This window comes from Phyllostomus hastatus, unplaced genomic scaffold, assembly GCF_019186645.2.
Source record: "Phyllostomus hastatus isolate PE091 unplaced genomic scaffold, TTU_PhHast_1.1 phas_scaffold_93, whole genome shotgun sequence".
NCBI lineage: Eukaryota > Metazoa > Chordata > Mammalia > Chiroptera > Phyllostomidae > Phyllostomus > Phyllostomus hastatus.
This window is the reverse complement of record NW_025334042.1, coordinates 20,088,037-20,115,827: the sequence shown is the minus strand read 5'-3', so window position 1 is coordinate 20,115,827 and position 27,791 is coordinate 20,088,037. Positions and strand designations below refer to the sequence as shown.

Sequence of the window (27,791 nt, the reverse complement as noted above, 5' to 3'; positions counted from 1 at the left end):
AACGTTGTGTTTTGAGTACTCACAACCAAAGTCTACTTTTGCCCACCTGTATATTTAATGAACGCTTGCTAAGTGCCAGCCCTTAGCGAGGCACTGGGGACACTGTAAGGAGCAAGCCACGCGGAGTGGCACCTGTCTTAAGGAACTAACATTCTAACAGGTGGGCAGGGGTCCTAGGGCCTGTTGAAATGAAAACTACTCCCCACCCTTTGGTTCTCTGAGATGGAAGTTACGGGGTAAAAGAAACTGGAAGAGAAGGCTCTTTCTCTCTTTTATTTCTTGTCAAAGGCGGGGCTGGGAAAATTCCAGATCTCGCTGTTTTGCCCTGGCCCTCTGCTGCTCCCCCCAGAGTCAGACCCGGTAACTGGCCTCCCCATACTCTCCATCTCAGTCAAAGCTGGAGTCCAACAATGACCCTCCATGCCTGGCACAGTCTGGGCCCCACCTCTGACCAGGCTCCTCCTCCCACTGTCCCCTCCTCCCTCCACGGGCGGCAGCCGCACTGGCATTGCAGAGCTTTTGCCTTTGCTGTTCCCTCAGCCTGAGGGCCTGTCCTGAGGCACCCGTGCGGCCTTCTCGTTACCTCCTCCTGGGTTTTCTTGAAACGTCCCCTTCTCCTCGAGGCTTTCCCTGACACCCCCCAACACCCCTTATGCCTGCGTCTCCTTTATTTTTCTCCATAATATCTCGTATTATTGCCACCTGGCTGACTTTATCTTGTACAATGCATTTCTTTCTTGTCTGTCTTCCCACGAGACTAGACTCCGTGGAAGCAGGGATGTGGGCAGATTTGTTCACGCCACATTCCCAGAGCCGGAAGCACACCTGGCGGATCGTGACATCAGTAAATATTTGTGGAGTGAATGCTGAGTGCTGCTCCTGGGGTGGCGTGCATCTCGGCGACGGGGGCTGATGACAGGGAGGTGTAGTCCGCCCACTAGAAGCCCACGTGATCCCTGGCCACCTCCTCAGAACAACCTCCCAGCCTTTACGTCCTCACTCTTCCCATTACAGGGAAAACATTTCACTCCATCCAATCCCCTGCCCACACGACCAAGGACTGTCCTGCTGGGGCCCTTGCCTGGGAGCCGGGGTTTGGTAAGACCCCTCTCTCAGCTCTCCAGCGGTTGCCTTCTGTGTTTGCTAGTCTCTAGAATACCTCAGCATCCCCTCTTTGTTCTTTATGCTTTCGTTAGGTTGGAGTCGCTCAGGAAACCGGACAGACGCAGCGAGCTGAGGAGAACAGGGTTTGTTAGTGGGAAAGTGGAGCCAACCCAGGGAGGTTGGGGAGCCAGCCAAGGGAGGCTGGGCCTCATCCGGTTGTTCTTAGGTCAGGGTTTTTAAGCGAAGGGTATCAGAGTTTAGTTGGCTAGAGCTGGTTGCTGTGTGCCAGCTCAAGTTAAAGCTGCATCCCGTTAAGTGGAATAGGCCGACCCCAGACCCTAATCTTCACCTGTTTTTCCTGGGCAGGGTCTCCAGGCAGCTTCCTACGGTGCCACTTTGTAGCCCAGTGATTTTCCATTCCTCCTAGGCCTGCCTGGGTCTGTCAGCTTTCAATACCCACACCATCAGTTCTTTGCATCAAATCCCCTCTGTCTGACACAGACTGGTTTTTCTTTTCCAACTGGATCCCAACCGATATACTAGGGACGGAAACATCGGCAAGGCAAAGCAGGCTGTGCTGAATGCTGTGATGAACGCAAGACAGGGTCATGATAAAGCAGGAAATAAAAAGTAGCATGGAGGTAGTAGGGGGCACTTTGAGATGGGCATGTCTCTAAGAAGGTGACACCTGAGCTGGCATATGAGGAGCCAGAGCTGGGGTGGGGGTGAGTACTCTAGGTGGGGTCAGGGTCTCTGAGGCCTGTGGGCTGTGGCAGCTCCCTCAGTGGAAGGTGCTAAGCCTGACCCTGTGGAAAGGGGTAGAGTTGGGGCTTAGGGGTGGTCCCAGCTCTGGGGGTTCAGCCCTGAAGCCTCATCCGTGGGAGCCTCTGAGCGCTTAGTACTGATGTCCGAGCTAAGAGTGAGGAGACCTGAGTTCTGGGTTTTGCATTTGAAAATGCATCCTGGGTCCTCCTTAGAGGAGGGGAAGCTCCGTGGGCTCAGGCTCCTGAGAAGTGCTGGTCTCGCTGACACCAGCAGGGGCCAGGGGTTGTGGTGGTGCAGGCTGGCCTGGCTGGCACTGACCTTTCCCTGAGGGAATGTGGACAGTCAGCTCCTGCAGCCACTTGCCTACCCTCTCTAATCTCCAGCTGCCCCAAAGGGAGTCTGAGCCCTGGCCCCTCCTGGAGGGGTGGGTTGGGGCAGGATGCAGGCGAGCTTGGGCAGATGACCACTTTGAGTGACCACTTCACTGGGATAGGGGAAAGGCTCTCACAATGGGCATATTGGCTACTATTGTTATTTTTAAGCTTTAGCCTGTGCCAAGCACAGTATTTTTTTTTAAATTGTGCATCATTTCTTTAAAGCTTCACAACAGATCTTTGAGGCAGGTACTCTAGCTCCTGGAGGTTGCCTAAAACCGCACAGCTACAAGCCAGCAGGTGTGTTGCCTAGGGAACTGAGGTGCGCAGGGCGGGGACAGCAGCTATCAAAGCACTCATCTAACCCCTTTATTTTACAGCTGAGGGAACAGCTGCAGAGAGGGGACACACCTTGCTCAAGGTCCCACAGAGAGCATGTGGCTTCTCACCACAACAGAGGGGACTTTGGCTCAACAGAGGACTGTGAGTGGGATCCTGGCTGGGAGCCAGATGCCCCGAGCCCTCGAGGGCAAGGACCCCATTGTACCCTTTACTTCCTCCTGCCTCTCCCACGGTGTCTGGCACAGGGTGCAGCACTGAGCAGGTGCCCAAAAGGTCCTTTGTCATGGGTGCAACTTTCACCCCTCAGTAGCTGCAGCCGCCGCCATTCAAGCCTGCCTTCATTTACCCAACATTCAGTAAGCACTGACTGCATGCTTGGCACCCTGCTAGATGCTGGGGTGCACAGTTGAATAAGACGTGGTCCCTGCACACCAGGGTTGGCTTATCTCCTGGTTGGGGTTAGGGGTTATCCCGCAGTACCACACATGCTCCTGGGGTTTCCTCATTCTCAACTCAGGCTTCCACAGCTCCGGTCTGGTGACTGCAGCCTGCTTTCTGCCCGGGCTGGGGTGGAGCACATCTGCTCCCTGCTCCTTCCCAGGCCATTTCCACTCCCTTCTGTGCCAGCCCTGACACCCTCTCTTTCCAAACCACCTCCCTCCCCTCCTCCAGAAAGCCCTTTTTGACCTGAGTCCCCCAGCTGATCCGCAGGCCCCAGTGCTGAGGTGTTGAAGCTCTGCCTAGGTGCTTCTGGCTCTGCTTGGCTCCCTTCGCCTTTAGAGCTTCCCAAACACAAGGACCACTTCCCTTCTCGCTGTATTTCCTCAGGCCTAAATAGACCAGGAGAAGGGACAGGAGGGGACATTGTATAGTCAACCCCCAGCACACAGGGCCTGCCTTGGGCTCTGGCCCTGGACCACCTCAGAGGAAGGTCGCTCTGGAGCCACCAGGGCGCTGACTTGCCAGCCCTGCCCGAGATCTCTGAGCCTGGGTCTTCCGCGCTGAGCTCGGGGGAGGTATAGGCTGGGCACCAGCTATTGGGTGCCTGCTCAACCCCACTGCCCTTTGTGTTTGAAGGTGAGGCCTTCAATCTCCACCTCACCGACTCCTGGGTGTGATCATTTTTACTGTCCCTATTACGGGCAGTTTGCAGGGGAAAAATGGTTCTGTAGAACCCAAATGCCTCCACTTACATGCTGGGTGACCCAAGTTATAGTGCTTGGCCTCTCTGGGCCTCAGCTAATGATACCTGTTCTGCCTGTCTCACAGGTGGTTGGCAGGATCAGAGATCAAGGAGAAAAACCCCAAACCCAGGCAGGGGCTTATTTTTGCTACTGTGCTCAGAGCAGGGGTGGCACCCTTGGCCAGGTGTTCACTGGATCTCTCCAGAGGGCGGGAGTGGGAAGGAGGGGGGAGGAGGGAGCTTGCACAAGGAGGGGACTGAGACGCCTGCCTTCCGGAGAACTGCCAGCGGGAGAGGGCAGGAGAGTTTCCTCATTTAGGTAGGAAATTGTGGTTTCCCCTTCCTTCCTTTCCTTCCTTCCTTCCTTCCTTCCTCTCTTCCTCCCTCCCTCCCTCCCTCCCTCCCTCTCTTCTATTTCACATGCACTAACTGCTCCTTCAATGTGTCAGGCATTGCATTAATACTGGGGATACAAAGGTCAAGGAGATAGGCCCTTATTGGGACGTTTAGACTAGGAGATCTGGGTTGGGGAGGTACATGTTTCATTCATTCTTTTCTTCCTTTTACATTTATTGAAAACCTCCAAGGGCCAGGCACTGTTCAAGGTACTGGAGACATAATGGGATGCAATTCTGCCCCCAAGGAGTTTAGAGTCTTCCGGGGATGGGCAGCACAAAAGCAGGCAACTGAGGTAGGACTGAAGTAGAGGGTTAGGGAGTCCAAGATACAGAGATAAGTGGGGGACAAATTTAACGTCTCCCTAAGCACATCCGGGGCAGGCCAGGCACAGACTAGGTAGGCACTCAGCAAATGTTCGTGACACGGATGACCCATGTTCATTCTAAGAACTTAGTTCTAAGCAACTTATGAGTCAAGGAATAAAATCACTGTAACTAAATGCTAATAAAAATGCTACATATGAAAACAATAGAAAGCATTCAAAAGAATACTTAGAAGGAAATTTATGGCCTTCAGATAATCTATATTGAAAAAGAAGAAAGCTGGAAAGTGAGAGATTCAACTCAAGAAGCTGGACCATAAAAATAATAAACTTAAAGAAAGAAGGAAAGAACAAAGTGTTATATATTCTTGACAATGAAATTCATATTCAGATTCAGAAATTCAAATTAGTATTCAGAAATCAGACTAGATAATAGGATATAAAACCAAGGTAAAATGAGTAGAGAGTTGATCTTGGCTGTAGGCCCCTCCTGGATGGGATGGGTTTAGCCACCTGCCTCTCCTGAGCCTTGAGAGCGCCAGCCCGGAGCCCATTTGCCTGTATTTGGTCTTCCAACCAGTGGGTTGTCTTTAATCCACAATATCTGCTGCAATAACAATAACATCACCAATAATCCTTTACATATTTGCTCAGCTGTTACAGTTCAGAGTGCTGGAAGCAAGAGATGTGTCATTCCTGATAGGAGTGAACATAACTATTTTCAGATCCTGTTTTTACAGATGAGGGAACTGAGGCTTATTTGTCTGTCTCAGTGCTTCAAAGTCCCTTCTTTGCCCCTAAGATTCCTGTCTTTGAGACACTTGCTCTTCCTTCACCCTATCTAGCTTCTTCGCACTCACTTAAAGCCCCACTTCCTCCAGGAAGCCTGCTCTGATTCTCAGCTTCCCTGCGTAAGTCCCCCTCTTCTCTGACCTTCTTCACCTGTCTACGAAGTCCAGAATGGCTATCTTGAGTAGTGAGCTTCTCTCTCAAGCTGACTGCCAGATTCCTGAGGTAGAGGAGTGGGGAACAATTGTAGGTATGCTAGCGCAGGGCTGGGCTAGGAGAAGGTCCTCAATCCTTCTTTGTTGATCTAGCATTTGATTTGGCAGGATTAGGCCTGTACCCATCAAAGCATATTCTGGGCTGTGCCAACCCCCGCAGTTGTGCTGGAGAAAGAACCTGCCACTGCCAGAAGGAATCCCTCGTCGATATGCTTGCTAAGGTGGCCACGTGGTACCTGGACGTGTCAGGAGACACTGGGAACGTAGGTCAACACTTTTGTAGGATGGTGGGGCAGGTGACCTTTCGTGTCCAAGTTGCATTGTTCTGAAGGTGTAACTAGGTCTCTGGTCACCTTCCCCGTAATTGGAGAATTCCCAGAGTCCTGCAGTCAACCTGTTTGACCAGTGACTGATCAATCCCAAGAGGGGAGATAAAAATGGACACATAGCTTTATCCATGAATAAATCTCAGTATTTTATTCATCCCTTGGCAGGGAGAAAGGGGCTTCGCCCCAAGGTAGTCAGCCAGTTGGGTGGGGTGGCTGGGATGTGTGTTATCTATTCAAATAGTATATAGCACTGATTATGCAGAGACAGGAAGGGAAGCAATAAGTTAAAAGCCACATAAGTTATGAAAAAATATATTTTATATATCCTGTATCCCCACTGTGGATTTGCTCCCTTGGAAACCAATAAATAGGCAGAGAAAAAGCAGCAATCAGCACCCTTTGGGGACTTCAGGGATGAGTATATGTCTGAGTTCCCTCCAGCCTGAGAGTGTTAGTAGCCCTTCAGCGCCCCCCAGAGGCCTGGAGGACCTTGAACCCAGGGAGGAGCCAAGGTCTCTGGGAAAAAGAGATGAATGAATCAAAAGAAAGGCTAGAAGAGGAGAGGAAGTAAGGAGAAGAGAGGGAAAGAGAGGAGGTGGCTTGTGGAGTGGGAGGCTAGAACTGCCAAGATCCCCCTGCAATCTCCAAAGGTGAGAGCCGAGAGGAAAAAAAGAGGGGGACTCCTCCCAGCCCCAAATCTTGTTGGATGCAGACTCTCTTTGGCTGTCACTGGGGCTCCCCAGCCTGACCTCAAGGCTCAGAATCTCCCAGACCTTCCTGGACTGTGCCTTCATCATGGTGCCACTGGAGGCAGGGCAATGGGCACGGAAGGAGATGGGCGGAGGGGGCAGAGAAAGAGGAGCTCTAACCCCACAGGTATAGGGTGTGCACGGGCTCCTTGATGAATGCAGGAGAGGGCAGGGCCAGGCTTTTGGCCTGATGGGGGGAAGGGATTCATGGGAAATGAGCCTAGGGTTTCATGGCAGGGGTGGGGTTAGGGACCTGGTACAGCAAAGTCAGGTTTCAGGCTGAGAAACGCCTGGGCGGGGCAGGGGGGTGCAGAGAGCTTTGATCCCAGGCAGGGTAGTGAGCCCCAGGATGGCAGGGAGGGGGAGGGAGGATCTGGTTCTCCTGCTTGGTCTCAGGCTGCCGTCCAGCCTTCTCCCAGGGAGCTCTTCACGGCAAGAATAGCTTCCGGAGAAGGTGCTGGGAGCTGCTTGGGCAGCCTGTCCATTTCTGACTGTGACCTACTTGGAGGACCCCGCAGGAGGAGGGAAGGGGCACAGGTGTGTTTGGGCTGACCTCAGAGGTTCAAGCTCAGGTCCCAAATGCCCAGGGTGCCTCTTTCTCTTACTCCCTAATACTGTCAGGTCTCTGGGGGAGCCCAGCTGGTGCAGGAAAACCAGGGGCACCCAGCCCCCACCAGGACCTCCAGACATGGAGGTGGGGGGAAGCAGTCCTCATCAGTGCCTGGTCCGTGGCCGGGGCTGGGTGAGGGCACCAGCTCGGTACATAGGCTGAGGCAAGGCAAGGCCAGGCTTGAGATGTGAGTTTAGGGCAAGGGTTGGGCAAAAGGGCCAAAGGGACCTTGGTCAGAGCCCTCTGTTGGGGAGGAGTCTCAGAGGAGCAAGAAGGTGGAGATAAAACTGACCCCACTTCCAGTTAATCCAGCCAGGAAACAGCCAGCTAGAAGGTTGGAAGGGTAGAGCTGTGAGATACTGACATGGAGCGGAGTGACTTTGAGTAGCTGGTGACAGTTCTGTCCCACTCCTGGCACCCACAAGAAAACACTCACTGCTGTGAGCCCTTCTCAGTTCAGAATCAGGTTTGCCTCCTCTCCCAACCTGGAGGCTCCAAACTGCCTTCTTGAGTCTAGCTTAAGACTCTCTTGCTGCAGTGGAGTGCAGCGTGGTCTGGGGCTCCTGGGGCCCAGCTGCCTTACTCCGAGGCCTCTGACTCTTGCAAGAGGAACTTCTCTGACATTTCGGTGATTTTGATCACGGGGCCTCTGCTGTTCTTCTTCTTCCGGGAGGGAGCTCTTGCAAGGCGGGACTTGGAGGAAGCTACAGGGAACATAAGGTATCGGGGAGGGAAGGGGCTGGAGGTTTGGGAGCCACTTAAAATGATGCTTTTAGGGCCATGGTCCCCATACCTTGTCTCCCTCCCCACCATGGGCAAGGAGACTCACCAGCTCTGGATTTGGACTGCACAGTGCTGACCATGGTGGCTGAAGGCATGTCCATCCTGGGAAAGGAGGCAAATGGTGGGGTGTGAAGGCTTATGTTCCCCTAGGACTGGGGGCCTGGGGACTGGCAGGCAGAGGGCAATTCTTGGTTATCATTTCCATCCCCGGGCTGCTTTGCTGGCTAGCCAGCTGGTCCTCTTGTCCTTGTCTCCTCTCCCCTGTGTAAATGGCTAACATTTATTGAGCACTTATTTGAGACAGGTATTTGCACGCGGAATCATATTAACCCTCCCCACCCCAGGTGGGACATATTTATGATCAGCCTATTTTCCAGATAGAAAAACTGAGAAGTTAAGGAGGTGGGTCAAGGCCCCAGTTTGTAAGTGACTGAGCCAGGACAGGAGCCCAGGCCTGCCAGGCTCCCAGTGTCTTGCTAGGGGTGGTGCCAGCTTTGTGTGGGGCTGGCTCTCCAGTTCTCCCTCTCCCCCAGCTCCACCCCGCTGTCTCCACCCCTCACCTGATCTCCTCGCCCTCCACCAGTTTGCGGTAGGTGGCGATCTCAATGTCCAGGGCCAGCTTAGTGTTCATGAGCTCCTGGTACTCTCGGAGCTGCTTTGCCATGTCCTTCTTGGCCTGCTGCAGGGCCTCCTCCAGCTGGGCCAGCTTGGCCTTGGCGTCCTGGAAGGCCAGCTCACCCTGCTCCTCGACCTCCTTGATGTTCTCTTCCAGTTTCAGGCACTGCAGCCGGGAGGATGGAGGGAAGGGGTCAGTGAGCAGGGGTGGGATGAAGGGAGAGGGCCAGGGCCAGGAGCCCACTTCTGTTCTGGGTGGGGGGTGTGGGGGGGATAGAGGGTTAAGAAACCCATTTCTGGGTGTGCTGATAGGCTGCACTGAAGCAAGAGGGAGTTCAGAAAGATCTAAGGAGACACTTTCCAAAGGCCACCAAAGAGAAAAGTACCCCAAGTCACCAGAGGAGCCTGTCCCAGCTGTCCTTATGGGGTACCACTTGCTCTGAAGGCTCACCCTCGCTGGAAGCTGGAGCTTAGGCCTCCACTCCCTTCCCTCTGTAGAGCTGGCAGGGGGTGGTAGGCTCTGGGTGTGTGTGGTGAGGGCTCTCTACTGTTCCAACAGCCCTGGCCAGTTTACAGAGCAAGCTCATGTGATTCTCACAGCCATCCCAGGAGGACAAGTGAGGAAACTGAGACACAGAGGTGCTAAGTGACCTGTCTAGGTCACTTAGGTCACTTCCTCTTGCATGTACTCAGCATGTGTGTGTGTGTGTGAGAGAGAGAGAGATGGACAGATAGACAATTGTGTGCCTCTGTTCTTCCCTGCTCCCGCCGAGGTGGGTCCTCCAGAACTCACGTGGCTCTTGACAGAGAGGATCTGGGACCGGAGCTTCTGGATGCGCACATTGAGGTCGGCAATCTCGCTGCGGCTGCTCTGGAGGCTGTTCCCAAACTGGGCTGAGCAGGCGGCCCGCTCCTCCAGCTGGAGGGCGTGGAGGAGGGTGATCAGGAATGCTCACTGTGTCCCTCCCTGCACCTTGTTTCTGGCCCCTCACTGCTCCTCTTCCCCCCATGCCCAGCCCCCTTCCTCTGCAGCCACCACTGCAGGCCAGCCTCCCCCTCTGACCCCCCTTGCTGACCCCACCCCATCCTCCTACTGGCGGCCCCAGACTGAGCCCCACACGCTGTGCTCACACCTGGCCTAGCATTGCTGGGTGGCAGCACCATCCTGAGTTCCTGGAGGATACAGAACAGGGGCTTTCCCAGCCCACATCACCCCTCCGGGCTCAGAACCACGCTGAGCTCTCCAGTTCTCCATGCCTGTCCGTGAACTGACTACTGCTGTCTCCCGCCCCCGGACTTCCCCATTCCCCTTTCCGGTATCTCAGCACACACTTGAAGGGGACCCCAGCCATCACTAGTGCGGCCCCTCCAGTCCTGACTGCTGCGCCCCACCCCGCGCGCTCAGCCACGAACCTGCCTCCGGGAGTACTCCTCCGCCTCCTCCAGGCTGCGAGCCGCGATGGCGTCGTACTGCGCCTTCACCTCCTCCACGATGCCGCTCAGGTCGATGTGGCAGCGCCTGTCCATGCCCACGGTCACCGACACGTCCTTCACTTGGGCTGCCAGGTCCTTCAGCTCCTGGCCGGGCACAGACGTGGAGGGCTCAGGGCTGGTGGGGGTGGGGGGGTGGCCCCCCTCCCCCCATAGTCCTTTCATTCCCAGGGTGAGTGGAGGGTGAGCTCCTGTCTTTCGGAGAGATGATCAAAGCACGAAAGCTGACCGCCACGCCTTCCGCCCGGGATCTGGGGAGGCAGCTCGCCATCCCACTCACACACCCTCTGTGCTCAGAGAAACTGTAGCTGAGCCTGGGGAGTCTGTACCTGCCGAAGGGGATACTCCTCACCTCCAGCTTGCAGCCCCGTAGCCATAGACTGCAGGGCCCAGCTGGGTCAGCTGGAGTCTTGCGGGCAGCTGCGGAGGCCACTTGAGGAAAGCCACCCCTCCCCTGCCTGCTCGCTGCCCAACCCCGCCCACTCTCATCGCTGCTGATGAGGATGTGCTCCTGGAAGGGGAAGCTCGGGCAGTGGCAGGCGTCCTGCAGCCGCTCTGGGAGCAGCCTGTCTCCGCCCTGAGGCTGGCAGGACCCTGAGCCCAGGGGCCTGCTGACCCTTGGGGATCTCCTGACAAGGGGTTTTGGTGGATCTTCAAATGAACAGAAATTGCTGAGCAAAAGCAAGGGAGGGCTGGACCAGTATCTGAATAAGGTTAACGGTGCCCGCCAGCCCACGCCCCACCTGTGTGGCCCCTGGTCACCGATGGAGGTAGACATTTCCCACACGGAACTGATCTCCTGGCCAGAGCTGCTCGGCTGTGGACAGTCTCAGAGATGGAGCTCTGGGGCTTCCTCGGTCAGCACGCTGGGCATGTGGAATTCTAGATAAAGCCCTCCGTTGGCACTGTTAGCCCAGGCCTAGGGGATGGCATTCCTTACAGCTCAGGAAAAGCCCGGGACACTGTCAGAAGGCTCTGAAGGAGGGCTTCCCACCAGGGTGTAAGGATTGGCAAGATGGCTGACAGAGCAGCCAAAGGCCCTTTCTGGAAGGAGGCAGGGTAGCAGGAGCTTGGTAAACAGAAGCAGGAAACGGAGGATTTAGAACATCCCCAGACCTGCTCAGACATGCCGGCCCCCTGGAGCATAATAGCGCTGCCCTGGGTGGCGTGGAGGTGCCCCCGTGCGATGGGCCCCTGGGAGGCTGTGCACCTCCGAGTTGGTGAGGATTAAGCTGAAGTACAGTTTAGAGCTTCTCTGGGGGAACAGAGCCTCAGGGGAGGTCACCAGGGAGGCTGCCACATGGGTGCCACCCTCCCCCTCCTTGTGGCCCCCAGGTCAGCACAGATGGGACTCCGAGGGGTCACTTAGTGCTGCTCGGTAAAATGTAGTAATGGCCCTGGGCTCTGAGTACTGCCCCGTCTTATAAGCTGGATAGCCCTGGCCGAGTTTTTAAACCTTGCCGGGCCTTGTTTTTTCATCTGTAAAATAGGCATAATTATAGAACCGAAAACAGCTAAGGTTTACAAATACTACCATGTGTCAGACACGGTTCTAAGGACTTTGGGTTAGAGCAACACAGTAAATCCTCACAACAGACCAGTGAGCTAGGTGTTATTACTCTCCCTGTGCTATAGAGGGGGAAACTGAGGCATGGAGAGAGAAAAGAACCTGCTCGAGTTCACGTAATTACTGAGCCAGGGTTCAACTCCAAGCTGCTCTAATGACCATGTCCTCTTAATCATTATCCCTGCTTCACAGCATTGTTCGGATTAAATGAGATTATGCCTGGAAAGCACTTATTAGCAGGGTGCTGGGGATATTGTAGGCCCTCAGTAAACAGTAGCTAGGGTTACTTTTGTAACTTGTGAAGGTGATGGAGCCGAGGGGAGGTGTCCAGGGGCAGCGCAGCCTACCCCTGGAGGAGACTCCCCAAGGTGACATGAGAGCAGGCGCCAAAGCAGCGTCCACATGGCCACAGCAGGTTCTCTCTGCAGCACTCTGCGTCCCAGGAGGTGTGCCTGGCTGCAGGGGGTTGTCCTCGGATTTTGCAGCTAATCTCTCTGGAACCAGAGTTTGTGGGTGGGGCAGGCAGCGTTCCGGCTGGCTGCAGCCGGGCCCCAAGTGCATTCAGGAGCTGGAATGCATCTTGGAAGCTGAAGGAGAATGCGAGCCTCGGCCAGCCTAGGCTTCTGTTCCCAGCCCATGTCCCTGGAGGTGAGTGAGGGGCTGGGGAATTGCCCAGGAGGCTGCAGTGTGTAGATGAGGCTCCAAGCAGCCCGTGGTCTTTGGCTCCTGGGAAAGGCTTTCAGGCCTTATCCCTGCCCGTGTGCCTGTGTGTGTGTGTGTGTGTGTGTGTGTGTGTGTGTGTGTTTGGGGAGAGGAGAGGGCTGTTTCCTGGGACGCAGAGGTGGGCTTACACATGAGTAGCCCATGCTTTGCTAATCTGGTGTCTGCTCCAGAGTTGAACCCAGAGTGTCCAGCCCTCCTGGTGCTACTCACGTCTGTCACACTTCCCTTCCACCTGCGGTGGCGTGGCTGGCCCCTCCTTCGCTTAGCCTGCCCTGTCTGACGTGGCAGCCACTAGCCACAAGCAATCGCGAGAACCTGAACGGGGGCTGGTCAGGACTGAGGTGGGCTGCGAGTGTAAAATACGCACGGGGTTTTGAGGACTTAGTAGGAGAAAAAACAATATAAAAGAGCCCCTTAATTTTTAAATATTGATCACATATGCTCATATACTCATATGAGTATAACTCAAATTTTAGATATATTGGGTTAAATAAAAATGGTTATTAGAATGAATGTTCCCTGTTTCTTTCATTAAAAAGTATGGCCACTAGAAAAAAATTAAGTATTACTAAATTATATAAGAATGTAGAAAATTACTTAAAATATACGATGTATGTGGCTCACATTATATTTCTATCAGTGCTGCCTTAGCGACTTGCTGGTGTGGGGAATCTTTTTAGCAGAGTCAGCACTGCCTTCTCAGCCTGCGGTGGCGCGTGGAGAGAAACGCAGCCCTCGAGTCCCAACACCGCCTTGCACCTTGCACGTGACAGCAGTAACTGCTCTAAGGCCCTGAGCAGGCCCTGAGCAGGCCCTTCTCCACAGCCATCTCATAGGAGCACAAGCCAAACCCTCCACTGCCTCTGAGCACCCCTCCCTGCATCCACCAGGGCTGCCCATCACACTTAGTGTAGGGTCCAAGGCCTTACACGGCCCCTGCCAGCCCTGCCCTAGCCATGGCTGCTTCTTTCTTTCCTTTTTATCGCCGAACTCACTTCTGCCTCAGGTGCTTTGCACAGCTCTTCCTCCTGCCCGAAGCCCCTCAGATCCCCACTGGGCTGGGTCTTCCCGGCTTGGGCCTTCTCTCACTTGCACCTCCTCTGAGACGGCCCCTGACCTCAGGGTCTAAAGCTTGCCTTTCCCTCCAGCACCACTGCATCACCCGGTTTCTTTGCAGCCCTACACTTTTCGCCCTCTGAAATAATCTTGCTCAGATGTTTTCTTAGTTGCTTATGACCTGTTGCCTTAGCTAAGCTGTACCCCCTGAGAGCAGGGGCTACGGCCGTCTTGCTCGCTTGCAGTGAGAGCAGCGTCCGGCACTAGCAGGCACATAGTAAATGTTTGTTACATGGATGAGTAGGTTTAATCCTCATCCTGACCCTAGGAGCCTGCTACTATTCAGTGAGGAAGCTGAGGCGCATAGTGGGGAAATAACTTGCCCAGAGTCACAGAAATGGTAAAAGAGGTAGAGTCAGGACTGGGGTCCAAGGTCCACAAAGTTTAAACGGAGCAGGAGCTGAGAAGTTCTGTGGCCGTGACTAAGGCAGGGCTCAGGCGTGTGGCTGGTGACGCCGGCCTTCCTCTAGTTCTGTCTCCTTACTTGCGGGGCTTCTCTCCTGGCTCAGAGTTCGGGCTCTGGGCTCCCTGAGATGTGGGCGAGCAGAGTGTAGGGCAGCTTCTGAAATGCTGGTCCTGCTGGTGTCTGCCTGGGCTGCACCCACAGTGAATTTGGGCAGAGGGACCCTTAACCCACTTCTTAAGCCAATCGTTGATGCCACACAGGGCCTGGCCTGGCTGTGGGGGCTCTGCCTGCACGAGCAGCTGCTCGGCGTGGCTGAGGAGGGCGGTCTGCCTGAGAGGGCTGCCTGCCTGCTGTCCCCAAGGGCTGTGGTGCTCTCTATGCTCTGCAGCCTCCTGTGGCCGAAACAGGTCTGGGGCTCACGGAAGCCCCGCTGGGGACGGAGCCCGCTGGAAGGAAGTGCAGCCTGCGGCAGCCGTGACACCCAAGCTCCCTCTGCGCAGAAGGAGGCCACAGAGATGTGGTCAGCAGCCGCTAGAGCCATGTTAGCAGAGTTTTTCGATTGCAGTGGTGACTCCCATCTCTGCTCTGACCTCAGTGGCACTGCCATAGCTGGGCACCAGTGGTTTGCAGTAACCCCTTGATATTTATAATTTTCTCACTTACATTGAAATTCTAAAATTGATTTTTAGAGAGAGAGGGGAAGGGAGAGAGAGGAACACTGATTTGTTGTTCCACTTGTTGAGTCACTCACTGGTTGATTCTTGTGTGTGCCATGACTGGGGATCGAATCCGTAGCCGTAGTGTGTGGATTGGAACGAGGCTCTAGCTAACCGAGCTACCTGGCCAGGGCCTACAGTAGTATGCAATTTTTTTTTTAATCCTTACCCAAGGACATTTTTTTACTGCTTTGAGAGAGAGGGGAATGGGGGGAGAGAGACAGACAGACAGACAGACACTGACTTGATTGCCTTCTCTTACGCGCCCTGATGGGAATCTAACCCACATCCCTTCAGTCTATGGGACGATGCTCCAACCGACTGAGCCACACCGGCCCGCACAGTCTGCAGTATAGAAGCTGGCGAGTCCTGTCATCCCCAACAATGGTACTGCCTACTCATAGCTGCATTGAAGCATCACCTCCTCACTGTTGAAACAGGAGGGGCAGAGAGGAGAACACACGTCCCAGAGGATGCCTAAGAGGCAGGGTGGAGTGGAGGGGCAGCGTGCAGCAGCCGGCAGCAGGGCCCATCTGCTGACTACATTAGCGGTGCCCTGGCCCTGCTGGGCTGTAGTCCCTTTGAGATACGCCAAGGACTTAGGGACAAATGAGAATGTGCCTGGAGACTACTCTGTCTGCATTTACTGGGTCGTTTTTGTTTGGCAGAAACTAGTATCATCTGGGATTCAGAGAATCCCACTGCAGGTCTTCCCTGCCTTGGCCCCAAACAGGGAAGGGGTGAAGTGCCTGACTGTCAGAGTTGGAACTGTGGGTGTCTGCAATTTAGGCTGCAGGGACAGAGTTTTTAGTTCAATAAGAATGGCTGTTCAGGCACCCTGGTCCCCTGCTCTGAGGCTACCTCCTGATCCTTGTCCAGATGCTCCCGGTCCCCTACATGCCCTCTGCACTTCAGCACAACGAAGGCATGGGTTCCCCCTGAGAGAGAGGCCTTTTGGGAACCTGCCTGCCCATGCTCTGTGCAATAAGTGATGAGGGGACATGTTGGATTATTGGCAGCAATGCAATGCAATGCAAGATGTGGTTTAGGAAATTGTCACAACCGAGACCAGAAACAGTACCTGTGAAGGTTCCATACCCCGCTGGACCTGCTGCCCGCCCTGCACCCCTTGGCTGGGGGCCGGTCAGCTCTTGGCCCCACAGGGCACGGACCCTGTCTCCTCACCTGCTCGTAGATGGTTTTCATCAACTCCACGAAGCTCTGCAGGCTTTTCAACTTGGTCTCCAGTTCGGTCCGTCGAAGACATTCAACATCCAGGTCCTGGGGGTGGGAGCAGTGGTGAGTGAGGGAGAGGGAGTCGAGGGGTCCCAGGACAGGAGAGAAGCTTGCTTCATGGGTGAGATAGGGGTGATTCCCAGAGGAGGCCAGGCTCAGAGCCTGGGAGGGGAGCAGGCTGGGGACAGGTATCTCTCTGTGGTCCGGGGACCTAAGCCTGCGAGGGCTTTGCCTGGGGATCCTGAGGGAAAACAGGCAAAGGGTCCATGAGGGAGGGGCCCCTGGGGCAGGCAGGGCAGGCTACCTTCTTCAGCTGGACGAAGGTAAACTCCATGTCTGTGCGCTTGGAGATCTCGTCTTCATACCTGGGAGGCGAGGTGGGTGGGAGAGACAGAGAGAAACAGAGAGAAAGGCTGCTCAGCTGGATGTGGTGGGAGCTTGGGGTTTGGTTAACCCCCTTGGGTGGGACTTACGGCTTCTGCTGTCCCATTTGGTGCCTTGTGATAAGCAGAAAAAAGTGATTCTTCCTTCAGGTGGATGGAGCCCCTCTTCTTTTATGACACGCCCCCCCTCCCCCATGACATCCTGGTGTTGGCTCTGGGGAAGCAGGCAAACCTGTTCTCCTTCCTGACCAGCGGGCCGTCCTCTCCCGGCGGCATCTGTCCCCTTGCCTCTGCTCCATATCTACCTCCTCCAGGAAGCCCCTCCTGATTATGTAGCCTTTTCACCCTGACACTTGGTTCCCTCATCTGTTTTCTGTCTCCTCCCCCAGGGTGTCTCAGTTTCTAACAAATGGTGCCTTTGGCCAGGTCTGCACCCAGCATCCTGCCTACCCTTCAGCCTCTCCTACCTCTCCCGTCCCTGCAGCTCCGCCCTCCTCCCCTCTATCAGACGGTAGGATGCCATCCCCTCAAGTTCCCTCCGGAGGGAGGACAGGAAGAGTGTGGACTTCACAGGCCAACGGACCCCCAGTGTGGTTTTGGTTGGGCAGGTAACTGCACGCCTCCTTCCTTGAATCCCTGGGCTACCAGGCGTGTGCCTGTGTGCATGTGTGCATATGTGTGTGTGTCCACTCCTGATGCAATGACAGACGTGGGCAGTCAGTACTCAACTGAGGTGGGTCCCCCCTTCTCAGATGTGCTTTCTCCTTCCTCAGGTCCATCTTGTGTTTGGAACAAGGACACAGTTGGGTGGGAGATGGGCCCCCTGGACCCCTGGCCTCACCCTCTTCCTCTAGTCAAGATGTATGTCTTGGCCCTGCAGGTGGGTATCCACCGGCCACTGACTCCCCCTCTCGGCCTTGCCTGCCTCGGCGGTGCAGGGATTCTGTGGCTTCCTGTCTCCTTCCCTCCTCTCCAGGGAACACCTGAATCACTGGCGGCTCTAATTACAGCCGCCTGCCTGCCCCAGTCCCTGACCTCACAGCAGGGCAGCGTCACCTTCGCCCACATCCCCAGGCTGGGCCCGCCACCCCCCAGGCCTTCTCTTCTGCCTGCCTTCCCGAGGGGAGCAGATCCCAGGGCGACAGCCCGCAGGGCGCTCGGGTCTCTGAAACTCAGTGTGCTGAGCGTGCACTCTCTCTCGTCACTGCCTTGGCTTCTAAAAGCCTGCCAGGGGCTCTGAGGGTGCAGGCGAGGGTGGCGGGGTGGAGGGCTGGGCTAGGGAGGCTGTTCTGCAGTCTAGAACTTGCCAGAGCAAACAAAACGTCCAGGAAGCTTTGCCTGCACCCTCTCCCGTGACCTTCAGAGGCCCCGTCCACGCAGGCCCTGTTGGTCCCATTTCGCAGATGAGGAAATGGAGGCCCAGTGAAGGGCCTGAGGCTCGTGTGTGTGTGTGTGTGTGTGTGTGTGTGTGTGTGTGCTGGTTAAGCATGGGCCGTAGATCCAGGCTAGCTGGGCTCCAGTCCTGCTTCCTTGCTAACCAGCCGTGCGACGTTGGGTAAGCCATTATGTGCACCTCAGTCATAGTAACAGTGATGTCGTGAGGATGAAATACGTAAACACACGAAGTGCTCACAATGGTGCCCGGCACCCCCTAAACCCACCGCCACTGTTACCACCTAAGCTCCGTTCTCTGCAGCACCAGGCCCGGCCCCCAGCTCCTCCGCCTCGGCCCCCAGCATTGTCAGAGCGGAGCCGTGGGAGGCCTCACTGCAGAGAGAGGGGGCGAGGGTGGTTTTCTGCACATCCCCCATGAACCTCAGGGCTAGGCTGCTTTGAACTGGCTTCCCTCTGGGTTGTGGGGTCCTCTGAGGAATGCCCTGCCCTGGGCACGGGGTCTGAGGAGCCCCAGTCTAAGAAGCTCCTTACTGGCTGGCCCTCCCCACACAAGCCCGGTGGTCAAACCTCTCTCTTTCCGCCACCCCTCTGAGTGGTGGGGTTCAGCCTGTCTGGGGGCAGGACCCTGGGCAGAGCTGTCCAGTCGGGGTCTCTCTGAGGTGCAAGACTCCTCCTCACCCCTTACTGCCTTTCTCATCCTTCTGTGCAGCCTGCCCCTCTCCTTTCTCTTTGACACCACGGGAATCCAGCTCCAGTTCACCCCCTTAACCAGACGCTCCTGTGCAGTGAACAGCTTGCACAACTGTGTGCAGTGTACCTGAGTCACTGCTGTGGCCTTGGGCAAGCCGTTCCCCCAGCTGGGCTTCTGCTTCATTCTCGGTAAGCTGAAGGGTTGGCTAGCTGCTGCTTGGGGTCCTGGCTACATCAAAGCTTTGGAGAGTGTCCATCCTTACAGATGCCTAGGTGATGCCACATCCCCCATTTCACTCCTAATCTGAGAGCCGGTAGCTCCCAAACCCGTTCTCAGCCCTTTGCAGCTCATCACACCCACAGCACCCCCTCTCCCTGACTTGTTTATTTCTAAGAGTGAAGCTGATCTCATCGGCCTTGGAGAGGCAGGGCACACCCCTCCCCCTCAGGGCTTGGCCTGGCGCCTCCTGGCTTCCCGGGGCCCCCAGGCTTTGCACAGCCAGGCTGCTGCTTTTCAGGCTCTGGCCTGCAGACCCAGAAGCCCTCGGCTGGTGCTTCCTCCAACTCGGGTGGGTTCCCTACCAGAGAGAGGATGGGAAGCTCTGAGCCTAAATAGTAAAATCAGGTGGCAGATGGAACAGGCAGCAGGCCAAATGAGGGGGCTGAGCCAGATTAGAACAAGTAGTGTTTGTACAGAACTTCCAGTTACAAAGTATCTCCATGGATATGATCTGGCTGGGCTCATGGGAGCAGCCTCTCACCCTGGATGACAAAGATTAGGGATGGGTTTCAGCACGCTTGCCTGTGTGATGGAGGACAAGCCCCTGCCCTCTCTGGGACTGTGTTTCTTTCCCCATGGAAGGATGATGCAGGGCCTCCCCTCGCTCTGTCATTCTCTGATCCTCAGAGGGCGAAAGACCTGCTAGATATCAGTGCAATGATGTTGCAGCAGATTCTGGTGCACTAACACCATTTCCCTCATTGTGGTCAGATGGGCAATCAGATGCCCTATGCGTTTCCCTAGGACCTGGGAGGACAGGGCTGGGGTAGAGTGGCCTCAGGTCAGAGAGGGGCCCAGCCATGAGAAACAGCCTGGGCCAGGGCTGCAGATCATGCCTGTTGGCTGGAAAGTTCCAGGCAGATCCACAGAAGAAGAATCTGAGGACCCAGAGTGGGGAGAGTGTCCTGTGTGACCATGCCCTCTGCATGAGGCTTGAACAGAGGAGGTCGTGCAGAGAGGCTGTGGGCAGACTAAGTCCCAGCTTAGGTCCCTGGACAGGAGGCCCCCAGCCTCCAGCCCTGCCTGGCTGGCTGCTCTGGAGACAGCAGGGCTCACCTCAGTTCAGCAGGGTTCGGAGCAGGACCCAAAGGCCCGAGGAGGGTTCAGCCACAACCTGCCCTCCCCTCCCCTTGGCTGGAGACCAGCCCTGTGGAGGGGTGTAGGGGCACAGCCTTTGTGCTTTGCCCAGCCTCCTTGTCCGTGATGCCCTGGCCACTGTCTGGTCTCCTCTGAGCCACCTTAGTGTACGGTCTGACTTTCTGGACTGGCCAGTTCAGTCAGCAAGCATGCACCAAGGACGGCACAGCGCATGGAGCACATCGGCCTTCTGGGGGCTATGAGAGTGGCCATTTACAGCCGTGCTGAATTCTCGACCTCCTCCTCCTCCCAGCCCCAGCTGGTATCAGCCAGCATCCTTCCCTCTGCACAAAGGGGAAACGGAGGTTCCCCTGTCAGGGCGTTCGACCACGGTCACGAAGCTAGGGTGGGATGGGGTGGGATTAAATCCCTTTCAGTCTACACCCAAGACTGAGTCTTGAACCCCTGGGCAGCTCTGCCTGCCAGCCTGCCCCCCAGAGTTGTGAAAGCAGCCTGCAGGCTGCGGTTGTTTCCCTCATCTCTCTGGACCCCTCTGAGGTCAGAGCGCACCACACACGGAGGATTGCTTCTTTATTCTACACAAACCCACTGCTCTGGCTTCTGCCTGCACTTGCTGCCTTCCCTTCCAGCCCAGTCAAGAGGGAAATCCCAAACTGTATCCAAAGCAGGGGCCCATCTGTTGCTCTAGCATTGCTGGTGGGATGTGTGGGCAAGAACAAGAGCGTTTATGGACACAAGACGAGGGGATAGGGGACAGTGGCTTCAGTGGTGCCCAGGGGCCAGCAAGCAGTCAGAAACCACAAGACTAACTTCCTTGTAAGGGTCACTATTTTGGGGTCGGGGAACTGTGGATTCACTGCTGTATCCCCTCAAAATTTAGAATATTGCCTGACACATAATAGGTCTTCAAAAAGTATGTCTGAAGTAAAGAAATGTTCCTTAAAGAAGTTTCCTCTTTTTTCTGGCTTGACTGCGCCGGGACCTTGCACCTGAGTGCAGGCTGGTCCCCACCCACAGTCCCTGCCCACAGCCCCGTAGGGTGCACTCTACCTGACTCGAAACTCCTCGACTTTCTCCAGCATCTGCAGCAGGTTGGCTTCTAGCTGTCCCCGCTCTTGGCTCACTTGGCGCAGTTCCTCCTGCAGCCGGCCCTCGTACTTCTCATAGAGGTGCCCAAGGTCAAAGGCAGTGGAGCCCTGGCCCTGCAGGAAGCTCCAGCGGGTCTCCAGCAGCCGGTTGCGCTGCTCCAGGGCCTGCACCTGGGGGAGCAGGAAGGCTTCGGTGAGAGGGCCAGGCTCAGGCCCGGAGGCCCCAGGGCAGCTGTCGGGCCCCCACGGGGGCTTCCCTGGGACGCGGCAGCTCATCTGCTCTGCGCACGTATCCAGGGCCATCACTCAGCACATTCAAATGTCTTCTCCAACTACTGATTGTTCAAACCAAAGATAGTGAGATAAGGAGGGCATCGAAGAGGGGTGGAGCCAATTAGCAAAGGTTTCCCAGGGGAGGAGCAGGGCCAACTAGGTAAGGGGAGGAGGAACTAGGGTGTGAAGGTGACAGGCTCTTGGTGCCCTCCTGGGGCTTGGGTGGGAGACCCCAGGGAATGTGAGGTGTCAGAGGCCCATCTGCCACCCTCCTCGGCAAGCCCGGGCTCATCTTGCTTTGGAAACTCAGCAGGGTAGGGCCTGGTCAGTACTTAATGCTAATCCTCCCAGCAACCGTGGACCCATAGACTCAGTTTCCCCAACTAGAAGCTGGGGATGACATCACCTGCCCACCTCCGAGGGCTGTTGGGAGAAGAACCTGGGATGTGCTTTGGAATAGAAACAAAAGCCGACGATTGTGTGGCTCCTTCTGGGTGTCAGGCCTGTTCTGAAACCTAAAGTGTTTATAACTCGTTAACTCCCCCAACGATATTGCCATGAGCTGCACTCTACAGATGAGGAGCCAAGGCACATAGAGGTTAAATAAGTTGCCCAAGGTCACAACACTGGCAGGTGTGGACTCCAGCAAGTTTGGGTTTAGAACCTTTCACCCACTGCAACATCTGCTGTCTCCTCCGAGGTGGCTGTGCGCCCTGGGATCACCAGCCCTAGTTTGCTGGTTTCCACCTCTAGTTAGGCCAGTTTTTCCTTGAGGGCGAAGACTGGGGGCCTCTGGGCTCAGTTGCTCCTCTCAAGCTCTGCCTCCTTCACTCTCTCCTGCTCAGGCGGCGGCAGGGGCTCCCACCATCCTTTGCTTCCATCCTAGACACCGGCAGGTGATTAGGCTTCCTCTTGAGGGACGGCTGGCGCCCGGCTTCTGGACAGCGAGGGCTGTCGCTGTCACGAGGGTGCTGTGAAACCGGCCCAGGGATGCTCCCTATGACCACAGGTGAGTAGGTGGGCCTCTTCTGGCCCACTGCTGGCGCCAGCTCCCGGAATCACAGTTTGAAAGACCAGAATCATGGCGAGGAGCCTTTCGGAGCAGGCATCTGTACCCTTTACTTACAGAGGAGGAGATGGAGGCCCAGGGCAGTCAAGGGACTTGTCCAGTGTCACACGGCCACTTGGTGGCCAAGCTTCCCAGACAGACCCATTTGATGGCAGCTGCCTACTCTGGACCTTCGTGGATTCCCTGTTCCTCCTGAGTGTGGGGGCCAGGTGGGCCCTCCTCTCTCTCTCTCTCTGCCCTGCCCACATCCCCAGTTTTCCCTGAGACACTCTGACGCCCTTGGGAAGTCCTCCTTGACATTCCCAGTGACGACGCCAGACGGAATGATGGATGATGGCCACTTTAGGCTGTCATTCCCCTGCTCACCTCCCATTTGCACGGGTAAGTTCAGCTGGAAGCTGACCTAAGCCTGCAGTCTGCGATAGTTGCAGCCAAACAGGTTCAGTAGGAATGGAAGTCAAGAGGGTTTCTGTCTTACTTGTGTGTGTGAGTTTTTTTGGGGGGAGGTATCTGCTCGCCCCACCTTCACTCCGTTTTGACAAGCAGGAGCCAGTGTTTACACTGAGGGTGGGGTGAGAGGAGAGATGTGAGGCTCCTCCCTCCACCCATAAGCAGCAGAAAAACCCCTGTACACTGGGAAGTCTTTCCTACAATCTAACCTGAATCCCCTATGCTATAGCGCTAGCCTGCTGGGAGATGGAGTGCATTTGGCCAGCCAGTCCAGCCAGATGGCATTTTGGCTGTGGGGGATCTGGGGCAGTCCCCTCCCCCACCGTCCTGCGGGGAGCTGCCTATTGTCTCAGTGTTTGGGAATGGAACTGAACCCCTACCCGAGACTTTCCCTGCAGAAAGCCTCCTCCCTCTTGGACAAAGACCTAGGGAGGTGCCAAGTTAATTGTCACCATCCTCCCAAGGCTGCTGAGCATTCACTTATTATTCCCCTTCCTCCCCATTCTGGCTCAGCCCCCCTGCTCTTAGGTCACACGTTGGCAATTCTAAGAGGGGCCTCAGAGAGCAGACCCCTGGTCTACCGGCCCAGAAGCACAAAACTCACTGTGACTCAACTCCACAGTACTGGGTGGCCCAGACCAGGTTGGGGACAGATGTGTTTTTTGTAGGGAACTGAGCAGCCCAGGTCCCCAGCCCGTGGGCCCACACTCTAGGCAGCGGGGTGCACAGGGTGTGTTCCTGGGGCAGGCAGGTCCTAGTCCTCGGGGGTGGGGAGTTTGTCAGATTCTCTGTCTTCAGCCAGAGGTTGGCTTTGAGCAGGGACCCTCAAGGTCTCTGTCAGGAAGGGCTGGTTTGCGACTTCCTGCTGACAGGCAGGGGGACGGCTCCAGTGACTTCCAGAGGCCACGCAGGCCTGGGGGAAGATACTGAGCCCATTTCTCTGACTCCAGGCATTTCGCCACCCTGTCTTCGGTTCCTTCTGGAGAGCCCACTTGGGCTGACTTTGGGCAGTCCTTCCTCTTGTCTCATCTGCACCCCCTCCCAGCCAGCAGCCTCTCTGCTGGATGTTGAGTTCCCCTCTCCCAGCTTCCCTCTACCTCCTGTCCTGCTGCAGCTTCTGCTCATCCCCCTCCTCTCATGGCTGCCGCTGTACCAGTCTTTACACTGGTGTGAGCTCGGGGCCACCCTCGGAGCAGGGGGGTAAGTAGACTGCAGAGAGGGACACACAGCCTGCGAGTGGCAGAGCCAGCACTGCTCCAGGGCCTCTTGCCAGCTCCTGGTCGTCTTCCCACCAACCCTCCTCCTCCTCGGCATTCTGACTTCTCCCCAGGCCTCAGAGGGACGGAGGAGATGTGGAGCTGAAGGGCTCTTGACTGTCCCTTCTCTTTGCCTAGATCCCCCACCCCTGCACTGGTTAGGGCACCTCACCCCAGGCCCATACACCCCTTTCAAGCCCTGTGCTGCACCCCTATCCACAAAGCTCCTCCACCTCTCCCTCCAGCAGGGCCCCTCCCTCCCTTTTCTCAGGCTCCCGCCTGGAAGAGGCTAACTGGGCTCCAGAGCACCCTGGGCTGGACCCAGTTATGGTATTTTTAATTTAACAAACAGAACACACCTGGTACATGATAAATCCTTTATAAGTGATTTTCCATAAGTGATTTTATCCCATTTGATTATGACAAGTCCATTAAACTGACGTGCACTGAGGCACAGAGTTTAAATGATTTGCCTGAGATTACACAGCTGGTCAGAGGTGGAGACAGGATTCAAACCCAGTAATTTGGCTCTGGATTGCACCCTCTTAACTGCTACCTGTTTCCACTCAGGTCCTCGTGGCCTTTACAAGGGGAGAGAGGGACTCAAGCTAACAAATCTTCTCCAAAGAGCTGACGAGTCAGCTGAGACTCCTGGGGAAGAGGCCCAGCAGTCAGGTCCCCCAGATGGCTGGCACCAAGGCTCCCTTCCTCTCCCCCGAAGAGCACCCGACTCAAGGCCCACGCGTGAGGGTTGGGAGGCTCCTGTTCTGCTAAAGACCTTAGAGGGCATCGCCCTGGCCCCAGGGCACAGGACCCTGACTGCTCAGGCCCCCTCCCTGTGCCTACTTACCCTCCTGTCCCCATGGCAGAGGCACTGGGTAATACCGGCCCTGGCATTCAGGGAAAAAGCCACCTATCTGAGCCAAATTACACAGCTCATGAAGCATTCCTTTTAAGGGATTAACCTGGTTTTGGAGAGGAGGTGGTTCTGCAGGGACCTGCCTCCTCAGGGCAGTGGGCTCTTCTCCTAAGGCCAATGGCCCAGCAGCGCAGAGCTCTGCTGCCAGCCAGGGCTGGGGGAGGGGAGGCTTCACAGCCCTCACCCAGGCACTCCAGGCATGGGTGCCACATGGGAATGCTGGCCTGGGCACATGAATGGGGAAAAGAAATGGTTCCCATCTCAGAGACTGCTGGCTTTGTGTCTCACAGACCTGAATGCAAATGCAGCCTGTAGACTTGCTGGTTAGATGACCTTGGGCAAGGCACTTAATCTCTGGGTGGGCGATCTCTTCACGTGCTTGGTGGAGGAACTAGCCTCTGGGGGTGTTGCTGTGTAGGCTAAATGACACAGGTCTGCAAAGTTCCCACAGAGAGCCAGGCATGATTGCATGCTCCAAACGTGTTGCTTTCTTCCCTCTGCCCCTCTCTGGGAGCACCCCCCTCCTGGGGACACAAGAAACATGCAGAGGAGCCCAGAAGCAGGGAGAGCAAGGTGCAGGCAAGAACTGAGTCAGGACAGAGGGCTGGGGCTCTGGTTTACTGGAGGTGAAAGGAAAGAAGGTTGAGTTTTCCACATCAGTAAAATGGGCATAAAGTGACTTCTTTCCTAAGATTGTTGAAGGAAAGAGAGGTAAATAGGGAAGCACCCAGCACAGTGCCTGGCACATAATAAGCAATTAAGTAACAGCCTCTCTTAGTACTGTGATTATTTTTCTTGGGCAGGGCAGGAGGGAGCAGAGCTGAGGGCTGGTCAGGAGAGGTTTCTTGAAGGAGTTAAGCAAGGAGCAGGTTTGGGAAGTGGACAGGACTTCCTCAAAGCTCTGGAAGCCCTTGCCCTGAGGTGGAGGCAGACCCTAGTGCCCAGACCAGCACGCCGGCATCCGGGTCTAGGAAGTCAGAATTCTGGGGACCCACTGCCTCCACTCAGGCTAGCCAGCTGTTTCTGACTCGCAGCATCCATCTCCCGCATTCCTATCTCTGGACTCCACAGCTGCACCCCACTCGGCAGCTTCCTTCCTTCCGGAAGCCCCCGCCTGCCCCCTCCTTCACACATGCCTCCTTGGCTCGGCTGGTGCTCCTTACTCCGGGAAGGCTGAACAGGGCCAGAGGCTTGGACAGGACAATGGACCCGTGGGAGGTCATCTCCACTGTCCATCTGCTTCGGAGTAGGACTGCAGACCATGCCTTCATCAGCCATTTCTAGGACGGACATCCTCTTGGCCAAACCCAGAGCTCCTCTCCAGTCCATGCCAGGAGAGGGTGACCCGAGGCCACACAGCGCGATATTATCCAGACGTCCCTCAGAGGCCGTCCTGGGGTCTCGTTCTCCCCCTCTGCCAGCACGGCTCGGGTACCTCCCTCCACATCTCTGCTCCGAGCCAGCTTGCAGAGTTAGCCACGCCGGCTCCCGATTGGCTGGGCCCAGGGGTGGGGCATGATGCTCCGGAAGTGCAGAGGAGCCTCCCGCCGGTCCTTGGTTTCGGAGACCCCCTTTCCCACTTTTGCTTACCTTGCCAATCAAGGAGGCAAACTTATCGTTGAGGACCTTCATCTCCTCCTTTTCTTGGATCTTCTGCTGCTGTATGGCTGGGTCCACCTTCAGGTCCAGGGGCACCAGCAGGCTGGGGTTCACGGTCACCTTGGGGATGGTGCCGGCCGACCAGCAGCCCGTGAGGCTGCGCGAGCTGAAGCCCGGCCCGGGGGCTCCGCAGCTGCCCCATTCCGAGGTCCCAGGCCGGGGGCCGCCCGCTGGAGTCACCTCACAGCTGCTGAGGCTGCTGAAGCCAACGACGCAGGAGCGGCAGGCCATCGCGGCCCCCGGGCCTGGGGCGCGGAGGGTGCAGAGATGAGCGAGGAAACTCTTGCGGGTGGCGTCCGCAGCTGGCTCCAGTCGCAGGCAGGGCAGGCTGGGGACTGAGGGGCAAACACCTGTCGTACAGTGCTCATTAGCTGCAGGAGGGCGGGACGCCTCCCAGCCCGACCAACCTGTTAGATGACGTGGTGCTCTGGCCCCGCCCCCGGCACCACTCCTCCGGGCGGGGGATCTGCCGTGCCGAGGGGCTCGTTCACAGGCCCCCAACCCAGCAGGGTCTGGCTCCAGGGAGGGGGCAAGTTTGGGCTGGCTGGGTGGGGGTGGGAAGGCTGAGAGAGGAAGGGGTGATTCAACAAGGAAGGAGAGGAGAGAGCGAGAGGGCGCGCGCCTCTGGCCTCTCACCGCAGACCTCACTGCATACCTGAAGGCTGACGTACCTGGGCCCACATACTTCTGGAAAAGATGAGGCAAGCGCATGCCCTGGGCTCCGAAGTGTAGGGCAAATCTTCCTGAGTGTAGGGTTGCCGTCCCAGGCACCGTTCCAGCCTAGCATTGGAAAACAACACCTTTATTATATATTTTCCAGTTGCCCAAGAGTCTCCCTGGCTTATCTTCTCTTCTTCTTCCCTTTCTCCCTCCCTCCCTCCTTCCTTTGATCAACCATTTATTAAGCACCTACTATGTGCATCCTACTGTCTCAGAGACTGGAGAAGAAATAGATGGTCATGGCCAAGAGCCCTTGGCTTTGGACAAGTGAGACGTGGGTTTAAGACTGGCGTTACCTCCAGCAGGTTACTTCATTTCTGTCCTCATGTGTGACGTGGGGATGAAACCATCAACCCCATAGGAGGTGGCATGGGCAGAGAGCATAGCAGAGGCTACCACCAAGTCCTCAGTGAATGGTGGCTAAGACCAGTGCGCACCTTCTGGGGGCTGAGTCTGGCTGGGAAGACAGCCATGACCAAATGCAGCCCTGCCTCAAGGGCTATGAGAATGTGCCCTTGTCACCCCTCCCATTCCTCCTTTCTCTCTTCTCCATCTCCCCCTGCTGTTTCATTTTAAATATGAAGTAAAAATAGAAAGACAGCACTTTGCTCCCACAGAGCCAGGATGGGGCAGGAGAAGGCTCAGCCCACCCAAAGCGCTCCCTCCCTCCTTCCTGG

The 27,791-nt window shown here is 56.1% G+C and overlaps 1 protein-coding gene across 2 annotated transcripts; it reads right to left on the bottom strand.

The window, feature by feature from the left end:
* Window positions 1–5,877: 5,877 nt before the first annotated feature.
* On the bottom strand, window positions 5,878–26,819 carry KRT80 (keratin 80). Of its 2 annotated transcripts, XM_045829947.1 has the most exons (10): window positions 26,802–26,819; window positions 26,326–26,729; window positions 20,731–20,939; window positions 16,139–16,199; window positions 15,784–15,879; window positions 9,993–10,157; window positions 9,373–9,498; window positions 8,525–8,745; window positions 8,011–8,066; window positions 5,878–7,885 (listed from the first exon to the last, which is right to left on the bottom strand). In XM_045829947.1, exons 2-10 carry the CDS (start codon window positions 26,623–26,625, stop codon window positions 7,761–7,763), a joined length of 1,359 nt encoding a protein of 452 aa, XP_045685903.1. In that variant the 5' UTR covers window positions 26,626–26,729; window positions 26,802–26,819; the 3' UTR covers window positions 5,878–7,760. The 2 variants fall into 2 exon arrangements, with proteins under 2 accessions (XP_045685903.1, XP_045685902.1); XM_045829946.1 differs by lacking the exon at window positions 26,802–26,819 and having other exon boundaries at window positions 7,743–7,920; window positions 26,326–26,744.
* Window positions 26,820–27,791: the final 972 nt, after the last annotated feature.